The sequence below is a fragment of the Heptranchias perlo genome, chromosome 24 (assembly GCF_035084215.1).
Source record: "Heptranchias perlo isolate sHepPer1 chromosome 24, sHepPer1.hap1, whole genome shotgun sequence".
NCBI lineage: Eukaryota > Metazoa > Chordata > Chondrichthyes > Hexanchiformes > Hexanchidae > Heptranchias > Heptranchias perlo.
The window spans coordinates 18,127,717-18,147,600 of record NC_090348.1 but is presented as its reverse complement, the minus strand read 5'-3'; the positions used below and the strand labels follow the sequence as shown (position 1 = coordinate 18,147,600).

At 39.6% G+C, this 19,884-nt stretch overlaps 1 protein-coding gene across 12 annotated transcripts in view; it reads left to right on the top strand.

The window, feature by feature from the left end:
* Positions 1-19,884, top strand: part of anks1b (ankyrin repeat and sterile alpha motif domain containing 1B) — a 738,433-nt gene that overhangs the window by 651,508 nt on the left and 67,041 nt on the right. For all 12 annotated transcript variants that reach the window (XM_068004841.1, XM_068004853.1, XM_068004843.1 and 9 more), the window contains one exon: positions 14,888-14,986. In XM_068004841.1, coding sequence (XP_067860942.1) covers positions 14,888-14,986 — 99 coding nt within the window. The remainder of the gene's footprint in view (positions 1-14,887; positions 14,987-19,884) is intronic.

Sequence of the window (19,884 nt, the reverse complement as noted above, 5' to 3'; positions counted from 1 at the left end):
CAGCTAAGAAACGAGCCCCCACCCTAATCCCACTTTCCTGCATTTGGTCCGTTGCCCTGCAGGTCACGGCTCTTCAGGTGCACATCCAGGTATTTTTTTAAATGAATTGAGGGTTTCTGCCTCTACCACCCTCTGAGGCAGTGAGTTCCAGACCCCCACCACCCTCTGAGTGAAAAAAAGTTTCCTCATTTCCACTCTAATCCTTCTACCAATCACTTTAAACCTATGCCCCCTGGTTATTGACCCCACTGCTAAGGGAAATAGGTCCTTCCTATCCACTCTATCTAGGCCTCTCATAATTTTGCACATCTCAATCAAATCACCCCTCAGCCTCCTCTGTTCCAAGGAAAACAAACCCAGCCTATCCAATCTGTCATCATAGCTAAAATTCTCCAGTCCTGGCAACATCCTCGTAAATCTCCTCTGCACCCTCTCTAGTGCAATTACATCCTTCCTGTAATGTGGTGACCAGAACTGTGCGCAGTACTCAAGCTGTGGCCTAACTAAAGGGATCAAGGGATATGAGGAAAAAGCGAGAGCAGGGTACTGAGTTAGACGATCAGCCATGATCATTTTGAATGGCGGAGCAGACCCGAAGGGCCGAATGGCTTACTCTTGCTCCTGTTTTCTATGTTTCTATGTTTATACAGTTCCAGCATAACATCCGTGCTTTTATATTCTATGCCTCAGCTAATAAAGGAAAGCATTCCATATGGCTTCTTAACCACCTTATTAACCTGTCCTGCCACCTTCAGGGATCTATAGACATACACTCCAAGGTCCCTCACTTCCTCTACACCTCTCAGTATCCTCCCATTTATTGTGTATTCCCTTGACTTGTTTGCTCTCCCCAAATGCATTACCTCACACTTCTCTGAATTGAACTCCATTTGCCACTTTTCTGCCCATCTGACCAATCCATTGATATCTTCCTGCAGTCTACAGCTTTCCTCCTCACTATCAACCACATGGCCTATCTTTGTATCATCCGCAAATTTCTTAATCATGCCCCCTATGTTTAAGTCCAAATTGTTAATGTATACCACAAAAGGCAAAGGACCCAGTACCAAGCCCTGCGGCACCCCACTGGAAACAGCCTTCCTGTCGCAAAAACACCTGTCGACCATTACCCTTTGCTTCCTGCCACTGAGCCAATTTTGGATCCAATTTGCCACATTCCCTTGGATCCCATGGGCCTTTACTTTTTTGACCAATCTGCCATGTGGGACCCTGTAGACTACATCAATTGTGCAACCCTCATTGATCCTCCTTGTCACCTCCTCGAAAAATTCAATCAAGTTAGTCAGACACGATCTCCCCTTAACAAATCTGTGCTGACTGTCCTTGATTAGTCCATGCCGTTCTAAGTGACAGTTTATCCTGTCCCTCAGAATTGATTCCAATAATTTGCCCACCACCAAGGTTAGGCTGACTGGCCTGTAATGACTCAGTCTAACCTCCGCTCCCTTTTTAAACAACAGTGCAACGTTAGCAGTCCTCCAATCCTTCGGCACTATGCCTGTATCCAATGAAGTTTGGAAAATGATTTTTAAAGCCTCCGCTATTTCCTCCCTGGCTTCTTTTAACAGCCTGGGATACATTTCATCCGGCCCTGGTGATTTATCCACTTTCAAAGATGCTAATCCTCTTAATACTTCCTCTCTCACTATGTTTATCCCATCCAATATTTCACACTCCTCCTCCTTAACTTCAATCCCTGTATCATCCCTCTCCTTTTTGAAGACAGATGCAAAGTATTCATTAAGAACCATACCCAAATCTTCTGCCTCCACACATAGTTTACCCTTTTGGTCTCCATAGGTCCTACTCTTTCATTAGTTATCCTCTTGCTCTTAATGTATTTATAAAACATCTTTGGGTTTTCTTTGATTTTACCTGCTAATATTTTTTCATGCCCTCTCTTTGCTTTCCATGATTATTGACCATAAATTTCTATTTCACACCTGCATATTTCACTCCTTAAGATATCAATAGTCAGGGTGCTGCTGAGAGAAAACCTCACCCGTTGTTACTTGAATGGATCGCTGCCACTCGTAAACATTTGGGTCTGAAGGACGTGCATTATCTGAGTTTGGTAACTGCACTGATCAATCCAGATGTTTTCCTCTGTGCACTTATTTTAATGATCCGTAGACATATTGGTTGTCAATGTGCTTACATATTTTTGAAATCTAACACACTGAGGAAAACATCAGACAAATAGCATCAAGATAACACTGCTTACCTTATTAAGCTACTTTATTCCAGTTGGAAGTGCAAATATCCATTTCAGTCCCATTTTAAGAAATAAGAAGTTCTAGGAAGTAGCATTAGACAAATTTTTGTTTTCAGTCATTTAACCTATTGGACAAATAGATATATAAACTAGGAACTAAGGATGAGGTTGAATTAGATTAGTAACTTTCAGGGGGAATAGATGATGTGATTCCTTTAGTGATGTTTTTGGTGTATTTTTATCAAACATACAGGTTATTTTTTGTTACTTGATGAAAGTTACAGGGTGTAAGCAGAGAGAAGTGTTCATTGGCCCTTGACCCCAGTAAGTAAAAGCCTTTGGGTAAAAGATAGTGAATCTTGTAATGATTGTACAGAGAGGAAGTATTGCTATGTTCTGTGTGTCAGCTGAAGGAATTCTAAGTATGAAGAGCCAAAATTCAAGCAATTGCGTAAGTCGTTGGAATCCCTTGGGTGAGTTAGAATGGAAACTCCAAGCCTTCACTCTTGTAGGATTTTATCAGATGAGACTTGCTAAGATCTCTGGTTAAGCTTTTGAACAAAAGCCAAGAAGATATAATTAATTGGACCTCCCCTCTTTATGGAGCCAAATCTCATCCATATAATCACTGTTTTGTGAAGAACACCGTTCTAATACAGTAATGACCATTTATCTCCCAGACTCTAACTTTGTTGTCTACATCAACATTATTTATGCAAGACAGTATTATCCATTGTTGATCAAGAAAGTTTGCTTTACCCTGATGTTGTAAATCAGGATTTTATACTGTCATTTTCTATGATTGTCCATTTATCTGACCTTATTGCATGGTCCTTGTTCATTGCTACATATCATTGCTGTGTGACTCACTGCCCAGAAATACTTGAATTTGGACAACTATGGTACAAGCACTACAAAAGGATCATTCCACATGATTTTAGTTCCTTTGCAGGAACAATGCGCATGTCATTATTGTGCTATTCAGAAAGCGCACCATATTTGATAATGCACATGCTACAAAAATGTAGAATGAGAGATAATGCCTACAATAGTAGTCAGCTGTGCTGTAATAACACAGAGACTTGCCTGCTGCTCCACTCAACCATTTAACTACGAAATAAAATGCCTCATTGGTGTGCAATTCCAGGTATGAAACCAGTTGGCACAAGTCAGCCCTTGTTACTTTTCTCTTCCTTTTGATTTATATCTTTGTATTGCTATATTCAATCGGAATTATGTTTGTAATATTTTTGATTATTCTCTCTCAGGAATATGATCCTGTATTCCATGCATTTGTATCACTTATGTTTAGCTACAAAAAGCAATTCATAAGATATAAAAAGACTAATTTTCTGAATAATAAAACAATAATCCATAATGCTGCTAGCATTTGAATTGCTGCTGCTTTTCTTTTAAATAATATAATGAATGTCCCCGTGCTTAAAGAGCATAAGTGTTTAATATTTGAAATTGCGAAATTCAGTAGTTTATTCTCACAGAAAAAAATTCTGTCATCTTCTGCTTTTACTGTATAAGTGCATCATTCTGTAGACTCCACAACTGTAACCTGCAGAACTAGAAAAACACAAGGACAAAATTAACCAGCCTAGAAACTTGAAGAATTTTCCCCACACACTAATGGAAATGTTGAATGCATGCACTAAAAAAGTAGGTAATGCTATGTTGATTTAATTCTTCAAGAAAGGAGCTGGATTAATATCTGTTTCAGATCAGGATGTGATACTGATGGACCATTTGACGCAGGAAACATTTGGTTCTATTGAGTATCATTTGTGGCAAGCAACTATTAAGCATTGGGAGTATGAGTTATAAGGTTTGAATAATATTTTGGAGTCTTGCATGATAAACCTTTGGAGGTCAAGGGTGCAGTTCATTGAGCTTTACCATCTTGGAGCTTCTTCAAGTGGTTCATCATCTCCTCCCTCAGGAGATTGAAGGATTTGTGTAGAGTCCACGATAAGGAAAATTTACAGTGAATGTACAAAGTTTTCTTGATGAACCAAATGGCCTTTTCTCATCTCTCGTCTCTTAAATTCTAATGCACCAGTCTTTCACTCTGCAATTCCTTCTTTCTGCAGTGCTTGGAACTAGATACTGAAAGCTTCACAATTTTAAAGAAATAAAAAGTACGAAATTCAATTGCCAAATGCTATCCCAATAAACAGATTGTAGGATTTATACTTGAAATCTAACTACTGAGTCAGGTTAGCTTTGCTGCCACTTGAGGAAGAATAAGAATTTTTATTGCCTGTAAAGAAAAATATGAAAAAAATACATTACAAACTGATTTTTGTCACAAACAAAATAGTACCACATCAGAAATTGTGGTAGAGAGGTATTAAAAATTACCTTTATTTAAAGGGTTTATTTTCTTTTTTTGAGAGAGAAATGGAATCATGTTGTTGAAGCAAAATGCAGCTAGCTCATTTCAAGGTCACTCCTTTTGTTTTTGTTTTATTTAAGTTCTTTATCTACTGTTACCTTAGCAACAGTTCTTCTCAGTAGTCAGGATGAGGTATGTTCAGCAAGTCATTTTTATCAGAAAATGGGGATGAATATATCATTAATCCTACATGCTTGCTGAGAATGCATATCATTTATGAAATGGTGAGTCCATTCACTACACACAAAACATTCAGGCCTGCTTACCTGCAAGCCAACAGTTGAAGTCTCACAACCTATACCAGGGCATAACTTACTTGACCTCCTCCTCAACAATTTACCTGTCGCAGATGCATCGATCCATGACAGTATTGATAGGAGTGACCACCACACAGTTCTTGTGGAGACCAAATCCCATCTTCACACTGAGTGCACCCTCCATTGCATTGTGTGGCACTACCACCGTGCTAAGTGGGATAGATTAAGAACAGATCAAAACCAGGCATCCATGAGGTGCTGTGGGCCATCCCCAGCAGCAGAATTGTATTCCACCACAATCGGTAATCTCATGGCCCGGCATATCATTCACTCCTCCATCACCATCAAACCAGATGACCAACCCTGGTTCAATGAGAAGTGTAGCAGAGCATGCCAGGAGCAGCACCAGTTGTACCTGAAAGTGAGGTGCCAACCCGGTGAAGCTACACCACAGGAGTACATGCATGCTAAACAGCAGAAGCTGCATGCTATAGACAGAGCAAACAATCCCACAACCAACGGATCAGGTCAAAGTTCTGTAGTCCTGCCACATCCAGTCGCGGATGCCAATCTTTAGCCAATTCAATTCACTCCAAGTGATACCAAGAAATGGCTGACTGCACTGGACACAACAAAGGCTACGGGTCCGGACAACATCCCAGTGTAGTGCTGAAGACCTGTGCTCCAGAACTAGCTGCACCTCGAGCCAAGCTGTTCCAGTACAGCTAAAACACTGGCAGCTACCTGACAATGTGGAAAATTGCCCAGGTATGTTTTGACCATAAAAAGCAGGACAAATCCATCCTTGCCAATTACCATCCTATCAGCCTACTCTTAATCATCAGTAAAGTGATGGAAAGAGTCATCAATAGTGCTATCAAGTGGCACTTACTCACCAATAACCCACTCATTGATGTTCAGTTTGAGTTCCACCAGGACCACTCGGCTCCAAACATCATTACGGTCTTGGTCCCAACATGGACACAAGAGCTGAATTCCTAGGTGAGGTAAGTGTGTCTGCCCTTGACATCAAGGCAGCATTTGACCGAGTGTGGCACCAAGGAGCCCCGGGTAAAACTGAAGTCAATGGGAATCAGGGGGAAAACTGTCCAGTGGCTGGAGTCATATCTAGCACAAAGGAAGATGTTGGAGGCCAATCATCTCAGCCCCAGGACCTCGCTGCAGGAATTCCTCAGGGCAGCATCCTAGGCCTAACTATCTTCAGCTGCTTTATCAGTGACCTTTCCTGCATCATAAGGTCAGAAGTGGGGCTGTTCGCTGATTATTGCACTGATTATTATTCAGCTCCATTCGCAATTCCTCAGATAATGAAGCATTCCATGCCCGCATGCAGCAAGACCTGGACAACATCCAGGCTTGGGCTGATAGGTGGCGGTAACATTTGCGCCACACAAGTGCCAAGCCAAGTCCAACTCCAACAACAGATTCCAACTACCTCCCCATGCCAGCAACACCCATATCCCAAAAATACATTGTAAACAAATGACGGTAATGTGATTTTAAACCAGGCAGAATATAAATCTTTCATCTGTGCTTGAAGAAACATTGAAACTTTAATGCAAAGATGTGGTCTCCAGGGAATTATGCACACAAAAATGGTATTTGTTCATCTTTTAAGATGTTGTTAACTGTAGTGGTACTTGTAATTTTGACATGATTACAAACATGTGGAAGTGTTCTGTAATCATGGGGAAATTATAGAAAATCTGTTGAGCAATTTGCGATTCTATAAAAGAGAGTGCCAATAATTATGTTTTAGACTGTTGGTTTGGGATAAGACTATTACAGGCTTTTGGCTCCCATAATCACTTGATTATACTAAATTTTAGTTTAACCCCCTCCCATAAAAAAGGCTTATGATTTGGTATGTGGGCATCCATACAACAGAAGACCAAGAGTGAAACAATGTGACATCAGCATCTGGTGAATATATCATGAAGGATTAACAATTACACATGGAACATGCCAAGTCAATAGACTCCACAAAACTTGGAAGGATGAAGCTCATTCTTGGTCCTAATAATAATGATTTCCTGCATCAGCCAGAACAATATCCGTTTAACAAATTCAGAAGCAAACTGAATCGTGAGGAACATTTGAAAGAGATGATGGTCCCAATTTTGTTTTATGTTTCGAATTGCCATGAAGTCTGGCACAGTGAGAAATTGTTTCACTGCTAATGCCAGTGTGGCACAGTTGCCTGAAAGTTTCTATTTAAGTGAAATGTTACTTGTTGCCTGTGCCAATTTGTCCTCTAATATAAGATTTTCCCTCTCCCTCCCCCCGTGAACTTAGTGAGTAAAGAGGGTATTCCCTCTCCATTCCCCCTGTGATCTTATTGAGTAGAGCGGTTATTCCCTCTCCATTCCCCCTGTGACCTTAGTGGGTAAAGAGGTTATTCCCTCTCTCTTCCTCCTGTGTCCTTAGTGGGTAAAGAGGTTATTCCCTCTCCCTTCCTCCTGTGTCCTGAGTAAAGAGGTTATTCCCTCTCCCTTCCTCCTGCAACCTGAGTAATGAAGTTATTCCCTCTCCCTTCCCCTGTGACCTTAGTGGGTAAAGACATTTTTCCCTTTCCCTTTCCACTGTGTCCTGAGTAAAGAGGTTATTCTGTCTCCCTTCCCCCTGTGTCCTGAGTGAGTGAAGAGGTTATTCCTCTCCCCCCCCCCCCCACAATGTTCTTGCTGAAAAGACTCTGATTGTAAAAAGTCTATAATTTTGTCAAAGACAGGGATCTATTTTTGAATTGTTCCCAAGACAAAATTTTCAGCACTAAAGTTGTGGCTATGGCAACGAAAACCTGCTTTGAAGTGCAATGCAAATACTTCATAGTGTGGTAAGAAATATCGGGGCATAAATTGCTCACCCGAGGAAGCCGTTCATCAATGGCGTCCTCTCAAACTGCCTGCGAAGACAGGGAGCAAGTTTGCGAGTGTGCATTAAAACCAGGAAATCGCGAACTTGCTCCCATTGGTTCGCCAGCGGTTTGACAGGTCCGAATTAAAGGGCTACCTACGCTACAATCAATAAAATCATTAAACGTTCATAAACTTACCCATCTGCCCAACTGGAACGATACTTACGCCACCAAAAGGTACGCTGGAAAATACCAACGCTACACTACTTTTTAAAAGCGCGATGACTGTTAATGACTGCGAAACAACAAAAAAGTAAATATTAAAAATGTGGACTGTCATCTTACTCTAACTTTAATATTTTTTGATCATTAAAAAAAAATTTAAAATTAAACATCTTTTACTTTTAACTTCTGTAAGTTTCATTATATTAAATTATTTGCTTGGCTTTTTAGAATAAGGTATGTTAAATTTTTATTTAAACTAACATACAGACGTTAACTGTGAAGGATTGATTTCTAGTTGCCTGCTTGTGGACGTGACTTCTCTTTGTGACGTTCTCTTCTGTGGGTGTGGCTTCCATTCCCACAGTCTGTACCGGTTCCGAATGAACCTGCGCTGACTTCACAGCGCTAAACTTAAGAAAAATTGAAAAGGGAGCAAGTGGACGTCGGGGACCACGAGTTAAGTTTTCTCATAGTGTTTGTTCGCAGGATGTGCGAACAGCCTTGCCACACCAGTCGGAGCAAGTTCCGGCCTTTCATTATAAAACTTGATGGTATACCAAGACATTCGGATTTGCCCTCATCTAACGTCGTTATTTTCAGGAATGATCGGGCTGGAAATTATCCATTTGTACTTTTAAGTGTCTTCGAGCCAAAAATGTGACATTATAAACTTTAAAACTCTTAATGGATTTTCATTAGACTTAAAATGATTATTTGCTCATCAGCCTTTTGGATCCTTGACAAAAGGGGAAAAAAACTAAGCATGCAGGGAATCATCTGTACGTTCAGCCATGCATCTGTGAAGTAGTCCCCTTGTAGAAGAAGCTGTCAATTGAATTAAAGTGCTTATCACAGCATTTGGTGAGCTAACTATTTAAAGTTTGTATTTACTGCACAGCATGAGTATTAAGGACATTTGATTGGGTTCTCAACAAACTTGTTGAGGAACTTACTGTTATCAGATTCTTGATTCCTTTCACATTTGAACTCCCTGGAACCCTGGACATGTCTCAAACAATTTCCATTTCAGTCTTAGTAATTTAATATAACAATTTTCAGACAGAAATTATGTTCATTTCTGGACACCGCACTTTGGAAGGATATATTGGCCTTGGAGGGAGTGCAGCGTTGGTTTACTAGAATGAAACCTGGACTCCAAGGGTTAAGTTGCAAAGAGAGATTACACAAACTAGGGTTTTATTCGCTGGAATTTAGAAGATTAAGGGATGATTTGATTGATATTTTCAAGATATTAAGGGGAATGATAGGGTAGATAGAGAGAAACTATTTCCGCTGGTTGGGGAGTCTAGGACTGGGGGACATAGCCTAAAAATTAGAGCCAGGACTTTCAGGAGTGAAGTTAGGAAACACTTCTGCACACAAGGGTGGTAGAAGTTTGGAACTCTCTTCTGCAGACAACAGTTGATGCTAGCTCAATTATAATTGTAAATCTGAGATTGATGGATATATTTTTGTTAGCCCCATATCCCTTAATACCTTTGGTTAAGGCGGGAATATGGAGTTAGGTCACAGATCAGCTCTGATCTCACTAAATTCCAGAACAGGCTCGAGGGGCTAAATGGCCTATTTAAGTTCCTATGTTCCTAACCATTGGTGTATCTGGGTTACTTATTTAACTTCCCACAAATGACCTTGAGGCATTTATAAATCTAATAAGCTTAAATCATATTTGGTGATAGGACCATATATAGTCCACCTTGCTGGCAGTCTATTCCATATATCACCCTTTAACTGGAAAAAAAATCTTGCATTTACCATTTTCTTTTGCTATCTTTAATTCAAAACTATGATGCCTAATTCTTGAATTTTAGATACAACACAAAAAAACTTACCTGATTCCACATTCTCTAAACCCCTCATAATCTTAATTACATCCAACAAATCACTCAGTCTTGTAGTTTCCAGAGTGAAAAATCTCAGGGTAACTAACCTCTTCTGTTAGCTCTGTCCTATCAGTTCTGGAATTTATCTAGTACGCCTCCTTTTCACTGCCTACAATAACTTAATATCCTTTTTAAAATAAGAAGACCAAAATTGCAAGTAGTACCCCAGATGTGGTCTCACTGAGGCTAGATGTCTCTTGACATATAAGTTACACCCCTCGTTATACATCCCAACATTCCGTTTGCTTTTCTAACTGCATGTAAGCAGTGGTATTAGAGACCTGTCCACTAAAACGCCAACACCTTTATGCTGCTGCAACATCACAAGTACATTTACATTTAGAACATTATCCACACTGACTTTTCTGTCGAACCTCATAGTTTTACACGTCACCATATTAAGTTGCCTCTACCATTTTTCTGACATCACTCCCATGGATCTGAACATTGTGCAGTAGTCTAATATGTGGGACAGTGTCAAATGTCTTTCTGAAATCCAGATATATAACATCCATTGTCTCACCTCTATCCACCAGGTACATAATCTCTCAAAGAAATTCAGTTGGTTGGCTAAGCACGACCCACTCCTCCTAAAACTGGGCTGGCTTTGTCTAATTAGCTCCATCCCTCAAGGTGACCCGTTATACTGTCCTTCATCATAGTTTCAAGTAATTTTGCCACAATCGAGGTAATGCATGCATGTCTGCAATTTGACATTTTGTCTAACCTTTTTAAAACATAGAAGACAAACTTTCTACTTTTCAGCTTTCTTAATATTTTGATTATCTTTTAGATTTTTCGAACATAACCTACATATGGGGCACGATCTTAAAAGGGAAAAACGGGTGGTTTGGGGGTGGAGGGGCAATCAAAATCGCTGTTTTTGGGAGCGGGCAGACACCCTGGCTGGAATCCGCACATTTTTGAATGAGACTCAGGCAAATCTGTGTGCGTGCGTACAGCAGTCACCAGGAAGTCCAGCCCCCACTTAAATCCGGCAGGCTGATAATTAAAGGAGCAAATGTACCTCATTGAGGTACTTAATGTAGTTTATTTTTATGTATTAGATAGTTAAAAAGATTTTAACGTTACCTGGACGGCTTTCCCATGGCTTCCCATTCATGCCTGGTGAAACCGGGCGGGAATGGCTGGATCAGTGAAAAATGAACTAAATAAATTAAATAAAAGTACATTTCCCATTGTAAACAAATTAAATAAACATACCTTAAAAATGATGTTGCCTGGACCCCTCCCCTCCCCTCCCCTCCCCTCCCCTCTGATCCTGATGTCCGATGTCTCCAATCTAATCTTTGTTCCCCTCCACCCCATCTCTATCCTAACTGCTGATGAAGTCTCTCTCTCTCTCTCTCTCTCTCTCTCTCCCACCTCCCCCTGGATGTGCAGCTCCTGTCAATCAGGCTGGCTGCCAGGCGCGATCCCGGAAGAAGCTTTGATCGGCCTCATCAGGGTTGCGATCGCAATTGCCTACTTCCCTTCTGGGTTTGGTGCCTGCAAATCACCCCCCCCCCCCCCCTACAAGACTGTTCCCACCAGCATATTAAAATTGTGCCCTTGATGTCTCATTTCCTAAAAACAACTTTTATATTAATATTTATTGATGGGAGCTTGTAGCTGTGATCACTTTAATTTGTTTACTGCTGGCTGGGAGAATACCTAGAATAAGTTTTTACCAAACATGTTACTGTCACTTCGACAGGAGGGTGGAGAAAAGCCTCTATATAGTTCAACTACTTAACAAGCATTAATTGCTAAGTCCTTATAAATGACAGAGGCACTTAATATTATGTATCTGGCTGTGAGAAGAGAGGGGGAACTCAGTTGTGCGGTTTGTCCCATTGGGGTTCTGCAAACAAGGCTCTTAAAATTTGACCTGGTCCTGAATGTGATGGTGGAATTGGCTGGAAACCACTTTCTGGAAAACCAGCCTGATGCTTTTGAACTCTAATGTGAATGACAGCTGTAATCAATGGTGAAAAACACCTTTTTAATAATACTTTATCTCTATTTTGCTTCAAAGCAAAGGAGGGCGGCATAGCCATATCAGAAGTCATGAAAATATTTAAAATCCATTTTGTTTAAGTAAAGATACACCTTGTCAATTAATGTTCTTAATTCCAAAAAGGCCTGTTTATCTACAGTATGCTTGGCATGTCCAAAGTCATGAGTTCTAGTTTCTTGGAAGTAAGACTGACTACTAAAATCAATATTCTAGTTATCTGTTGAACAGCTGCCCATTAACTGTCTGTTTTAATTAAATCCAACCTGTGTAGTTCTAATCGGTCTTTTTTTTGGTTGAGTGCATCTGTACCATGTGGGCTCTGATTTCATCTATTCTCTTTAGGAAATATTGTTCCATCAGATCATTTGTATAATAGGTTTATTCAATCATGTCCAGATTTGGAAAAATCCAACTTGTGATTATTTAGTGACTGACTGTGTTAAAAGCTAACAATTAGCAAAGGTATTAGGCAGAACAAAGCACTTTCCAAAACAAATTATACACAAATTGAAATATTTTGAGGCACAACAAATAATGATCTGGCTTTCACTGCTACTTAGCTCCATAGGTTTCAATATTGTTTGAGGTTTAACACATGATGTCTGACTCACTGCCTGATGTTCATGACGAAATCAAAATATAGCACAATCATATACAGAAGTAGAACAACAGTGAAAGCCGCAGCAACTGGCAATGGTATCTTATGCTACGCAGGTGTATACTTTCCAATTGGTCAATAGTAGAGGTATGGCAATTGCGAGAAGAAATAAATTGCATTTATATAGCACCTTTTACCAATGCGCTTCATGGCCAATGAATTATTTTGACAGGTATTCACAACTGTTTTGTAGGGATCTACAGCAGTCAATTTGTACACTGCAAAATCCCACAAACTGCAATGAGGTAAATGGCCAGTCAACCTGTTTTTTGGTGGTGTTGGTTGAGGGATAAATTTTGGCCACAAACCAGGAGAACTCCCCTCCTCCTCTTCAAATAGTGCCACGGGATCCTTTATATTCACCTGAACAGGCACACAGGGTCTCAATTTAACATCTCATTAGAAAAAAGGCACCTCTGACAATGCAGCACTCACTCAATACGGTACTGAAATATCAACCTAGTTTAAATGCTGGAGTCTTTAGAGTTGGAACCTACAGGCCTCACTCAGAAGCACGAGAAGTACCACTGAGCCAAACTAACAATTATTTTCATATAGATGCATTGGAGCTGCCTGTGCTTCCTTTGAAACTACCATCAAAAAGCATTAGAGTCTCCTGATATCAAACATTCCAGATAATAAATAGTTGTCAGTTGAATCTGAGTTATGACAGTTACTTCATAATTGTGAAAGATCCATAACTCAAGAACAATGAGTTATGATGATCTTTTACAGAAGTGAATTTCACTGGCAAGATACTCTATGGTGAAGTATTCAGTGTGTTTCTAGTTGAATTCTGGAGTGCTGAATGGTGTTACCTCCTTCACATATGGGAATTTTAATGTTTCAGTTTCACATGAACTACTGCATGTGTGGACAGTGGCACAAGAGTCAGGAGTGTTGAGAGTTTATTGTTTTTTTAAAGGTATATTAAAACATAACTTAGAAGTATGAAACTAGAAATTACTATTTGGCACTCTAAATCTGTTCCTTTCAATACAACATGTTCACTTTGCATTTTCATGAACTATCCCCAACTTATATAATGTGCTGAGGGAAATAAATCATCACAGGTGAAAATTTCATGATAAAAGATTATCCAAAATTTCTTCCTGACCTCTGATAGTAATCAAAGGTAAATTCCAAATATCAATCTAACATTACAGTCAACGCAGTATAAATTCTCCTTGGGCGATAGTGTAAAATGGGCGATAGCGAATCAGCAGACTATTTTATACTCTGCACGATTTTCTTTTCCATTCTGGTGTGTAAAGTGGGCTGCCAATTTGCTATCACCCGTTTTGCACTACCCCCGAACATGAATTTACACCCCAATAATATTACTAATTGGAGATTATATTGTTTACATTTAACACTGATGGAAAAAATCACAGCAAAATGAGAACCATCCACCATATTGGATCATAAAAATCGATCCTGTTCAGACCCAAGGTATGATCTTACTGATCTAATTAATAGACTGTGTTGCTTTAAATCACACATTTCATCCAATGGCATGTAAAGCAGTGAGTGAGCGATCAGGCTCATTATTTGACTTTTAAAATACAATTCACATTTGTCTTACTATTTTACTTGTTCTCTTAAATTTCTGAAGGTTTTAAGATTTTAATTTTGTTGCACAAAATAACATCCTTGGAATATTCAGGATTATCTTCCCAATGATACTTGGTGAAAACATTGGAAATCATGTCTTGTTGTAAGCTGTGAAAATGCATGGTAATGACACCATGGAATGAAAAGATGAACCTGCAGAATTATCTTTTCTTTTGAATTATTTGGCAGTTATATAGCATTTCATTCCTGGAAACAAAACATGGTTCAAGGCCCCTTCTGAGGCAGATTGCATCTTAATAAAAGAAACATATGTTAACAGAATGGCACAACAGCTGTGCCACTAGATGGTTATGTCATGCTGCGTACTATTGACCACAGTTGTAAACTTTGTGGAACTGATGTTCCAGGGTAAAAGAAAGTGCCTTCTTTTCTGTGCATAGAATCAATAAGGTCTGTGGAAAGCTGGTTTGCTGTTTCTACTTCCTTTATTTTGTTTACAATAGTTTTCATTCTTCTATCCCATCCCATTGATATCTCAGCAAATCAACTTCAAAGAACTTTCAGCAAGCACAGAGATATTTCATGGCACAGCGTGGCTATTTGCTAGTCACTGTCCACCTGCTGTTTACTGTAGAATTCTACTGCTGTGAATACAGTGAAGGTGTTTTTCAGATCATTGCAATCACAATGGGACTGTTGAGAATGACATCATCTTTTTTCTCTCCCTTTCTAGGGAAGCAATGTAGTAGAAGACCAAGATTTGTTGGAGATAGGCATCCTTAACTCATCACATAGACAACGAATCCTGCAGGCAGTTCGTGGCCTTCCTCGGGTAAGTTGAAATATGCTTGGTTTTAATAAAGATACCTGCTGCAGTTATATTAAATCATGTAGAGAAATAATCCACTTAGGAAATATCCAATAAAGTTGAGTACGGTGCTTTAGTGTTTATTATATAGCTTCTGTGAAATTCCCATCTCTGTGGTCTAATCATGTGGAACATGTATGAACAAAACTTTTTTGTTAACACCAAAATTCAAACAACTGAAAATTTGCCCCAAGCCCCAATTCACTTAGTGGGAAACAACTTTTCCCATTATACTAACTCCATAACAAGCACGTCGAGTGTAAATTCATTTTTGGTGGAAATGGAATAACAATTTATGGAACACCTGTAAGGATTAAAGCAAGTCCTGCTGGCATTACCAGTTTATTTTGCCTTTTTAGTTTAGTTTTAATAAAGACACAATTGATAACATTTCTTTTCTGTAAAGTGCTGTTTTAAAATTGCTTGTACTACATAATAGAACCAATCCATTTCCCAATGATTATGGTTCAATTTGATATACCAATCTGTATCGAAATGCACTTGTGCTGTATAATTAGGAGACACTAGTCATTTAATATCCTCTGTCAAGAGGTATATATTTCTAATTTATTAATGGGAGGTTCCTTGCTTATGTTAAGCCAGTTCCTCACAGCAGTGTTTGTGGCACTAGAAGAGTTTGTTCTGTATATAAATCAGTAATCTGGAAATGCTAATGATGTGGATCCAGTGATGAGTTTGTTTGTATTAAGGTGATGAGCTTGTATAAAGTAGTCTGAAACCAAAATAATTACAATTGCAGTAATGACCAAATTAGATCAAATATGCTGACTCATGGAACCTGAGACAAATTGTAACTTGTTGACTAATGGTGAAATTTGTTAAATTATGACAAGTAAATGAGCTATCAAAAAGAGATGTCGGGTTGGCTCCTCTTCTGGTGCCACAATAATGTCTATTCTGTTTCATCAGTGTGACATTTCCACATCTCCCACCAGTTATCCGTATGAAGGTGAAAGTGCCAACCTTTCAAATTGTTTTAATTGTGCTGTCAGCTCTTACTGGATACTGGATTGCACCTACTTAAATATTGGGTTTGTCACATCTATGGTGATGCAAACAGTCAATTTTTATGTTTTTAGCATTTGTTTGGATATAACATGAGCCTTTAAAGTCTGTTAGCCAATTAAAAACATTTTTCTGATTGTTCCATCTCCAGAATGGATGGTGAGAACCTATAGGAAGAGTGTATGGTTTTAAAGCTAATTTTTCAAGAAAAGGTTTAGAATAGAGAGAACAGGTAGGAAAAATACAGTAAGAGTACAGCCAAATATATAAAAATAGAAGAGAGAAAATGGAGAATAAGAGAAATAGCAAAATTTGGAGGTAATTGAAAAAGAAGCAGCAGTGTTTAATTATTTTAAATATTATTTTAAGTATTTATTTTGTAATATAGGATTATTAATGCAGTAATAAACTAATCTGACACTTGAGTAAATTTATTACTATAATGTTAGTATTTGTGTCACTGCCATGGTTTGTAAAATAAAAAGTTTAAAATCTGCTGGCCCAGGTAATCTATCATTTTACAACATCTTCTGGCAATCTAAAGGTTAATAGCATTTCATAAAATAAATTCAACATGGGCAATTAGTTTACTTGCTATGGTAACATTTGTACAAAAGACTAATAATTAGCTGATAATTCTTCAGCTGTAACATTAGATTAGTAGTATTGCCTAATAAAGCAGTGCTAACATTTAATTTTGAATATAACCTGAATTTATCAGCTAGTGTTATTTTTCACATACATCTGTGTGGAGAAATACCCAAAAGTACATTTAAGCACTTACAAATTCAAACTGGCAAAACATTTTTTCTCTCTAGTTATCATATTGTGTGATTAAAAGTTGTAAGAAAACAAATAATTTTAAAATAGTTTCCATCCATGTTTTTACTTTCCAGAAACTCAGTGAACTGTTTCATTGAGATACTCAGTTTGTCTTTTAACCAACAGTACTTCATTTTATCAAGTTAGGTGCTGGTTCTTATTTGCTACCAAATGTGTTAGCAAAACCCAGTGGATTCTTGTTATGTGCAAGAGCTTAGGCTAGAGAGAAACGATTACTTAGTTGAATTAGGCAAGTCATGGCAGCAGACCTCGCACCCGTGATATGCTCCTCCTGCAAGATGTGGGAAGTCATGGACACTACCAGTGTCCCTGCCGACCATGTGTGCGGGAAGTGTGTCCACCTGCAGCTACTGACCGATCGTATCTCGGAGCTGGAGCTGCGGGTGGACTCACTGTGGAGCATCCGCGATGCAGAGAAACTCGTGGATAGCACGTTTAGCGAGTTGGTCACACCGCAGGTAAAGGGTATACAGGCAGGAAGTGAATGGGTGACCACCAGGAAGAGTAAGAGATGCAGGCAGGTAGTGCAGGGGTCCCCTGTGTCCATCCCCCTCTCAAACAGATATGCCACTTTGGATGCTGTTGGGGGGGATGACTTATCAGGGGAAGGCAGCAGCAGCCAACTTCCTGGCACCACGGGTAGCTCTGCTGCACAGGCTGGGAGGAAAAAGAGTGGCAGAGCTATAGTGATAGGGGACTCAATTGTAAGGGGAATAGACAGGCGTTTCTGCGGCCGCAACCGAGACTCCAGGATGGTGTGTTGCCTCCCTGGTGCAAGGATCAAGGATGTCTCGGAGCGGCTACAGAACATTTTGGAGGGGGAGGGCGAACAGCCAGCTGTCGTGGTGCACATAGGCACCAACGATATAGGTAAAAAAGGGGATGAGGTCCTAAAAGCAGAATATAGGGAGTTAGGAGGTAAATTAAAAAATAGGACCTCAAAGGTAGTAATCTCAGGATTGCTGCCAGTGCCACGTGCTAGTCAGAGTAGAAATAGGAGGATATTTCAAATGAATACGTGGCTAGAGGAATGGTGCAAGGGGGAGGGATTCAAATTCCTGGGACACTGGAAACGGTTCTGGGGGAGGTGGGACCAGTACAAACCGGACGGTCTGCACCTGGGCAGGGCCGGGACCGCTGTCCTAGGAGGAGTGTTTGCTAGTGCTGTTGGGGAGGGTTTAAACTAAAGTGGCAGGGGGTTGGGAACCTGAGCAGGGAGAGAGAGGAAAGCGTAACAGGAAGGGACAGAAGGTATGGAGTAATAGGTAAAGTGTTAAAAAAGGAAAAAGCAGGAACTAAGCGTCACAAAACAGATTTGAAAGTTCTTTATCTGAATGCACGTAGCATTCGTAATAAAATGGACGAGTTAACGGCACAAATAACTACGTATGGGTATGATCTTGTGGCCATTACAGAAACATGGCTGCAGGGTGACAACGACTGGGAATTAAATATGCCAGGGTATTTAACAATCAGGAAGGACAGGCAGGAAGGAAGGGGAGGTGGGGTGGCTATGTTAATAAAGGAAGGAATCACTGTAATACAGAGAAATTATATTGGGACAAAGCATCAAGATAATGAAACAGTTTGGGTGGAGATAAGGAATAATAAGGAAAAAAAAACATTAGTGGGCGTAGTATATAGGCCTCCTAATAGTTGCAACTCTGCTGGAAGAAGTATTAATCAGGAGATAGTCGGGGCATGTAATAAGGGAACAGCCATAATTATGGGGGATTTTAATTATCATATTAACTGGACAAATCAAATTGGGCAGAGCAGCCTTGAGGACGAGTTCATTGAGTGCATCAGGGATGGATTTCTTGAGCAGTATGTAACTGATCCTACAAGGGGGCAGGCAACCTTGGACCTGGTCCTGTGTAATGAGTCAGGATTAATTAATAATGTCCTAGTTACGGATCCCCTTGGAACGAGCGACCACAACATGGTTGAATTCCATATCCAATTAGAGGGTGAGAAGGTTGATTCTCAAACAAGCGTACTGAGCTTGAATAAAGGAGACTATGATGGTATGAGAGCGGAATTGATTAAAGTGGACTGGGAAAATAGATTAAAGGGTAAGACGGTACATGAGCAGTGGTGTTCATTTAGGGAGTTATTTTACAACTTTCAAAATAAATATATTCCACTGAGGAAAAAAGGGTGTAAAAGAAATGACAGCCATCCGTGGCTAAGTAAAGAAATCAAGGATAGTATCCGACTAAAAACAAGGACCTATAAGGTAGCCAAACTTAGTGGGAGGATAGAAGATTGGGAATTCTTCAAAAGACAGCAAAAAGTAACTAAAGGATTGATTAAGAAAGGGAAGTTAGATTATGAAAAGAAATTAGCAAAAAATATAAAAACAGATAGCAAGAGTTTCTATAGTTATATAAAAAGAAAAAGGGTGGCTAAGGCAAACATAGGTCCCTTAGAGGATGAGACCGGGAAATTAATGGTGGGAAACATGGAGATGGCAAAAATGCTGAACAAATATTTTGTTTCAGTCTTTACAGTAGAGGACACTAAGAATATCCCAACACTGGACAAACAGGGGACTCTCGGGGGGGAGGAGCTAAATACGATTAAAATCACTCAAGAGATGGTACTCAGTAAAATAATGGGACTCAAGGCGGATAAATCCCCTGGACCTGATGGCTTCCATCCTAGGGTCTTGAGGGAAGTGGCAGTAGGGATTGTGGATGCTTTGGTGATAGTTTTCCAAAATTCCCTGGACTCAGGAGAGGTCCCGGCAGATTGGAAAACTGCTAATGTAACACCGTTATTTAAAAAGGGTAGTAGGCAGAAGGCTGGAAATTATAGGCCAGTTAGCTTAACATCTGTGGTGGGTAAAATTTTGGAGTCTATTATTAAGGAGACAGTAACGGAACATTTAGATAAGCATAATTTAATAGGACAAAGTCAGCATGGCTTTATGAAGGGGAAGTCATGTCTGACAAATTTGCTTGAGTTCTTCGAGGATATAACGTATAGGG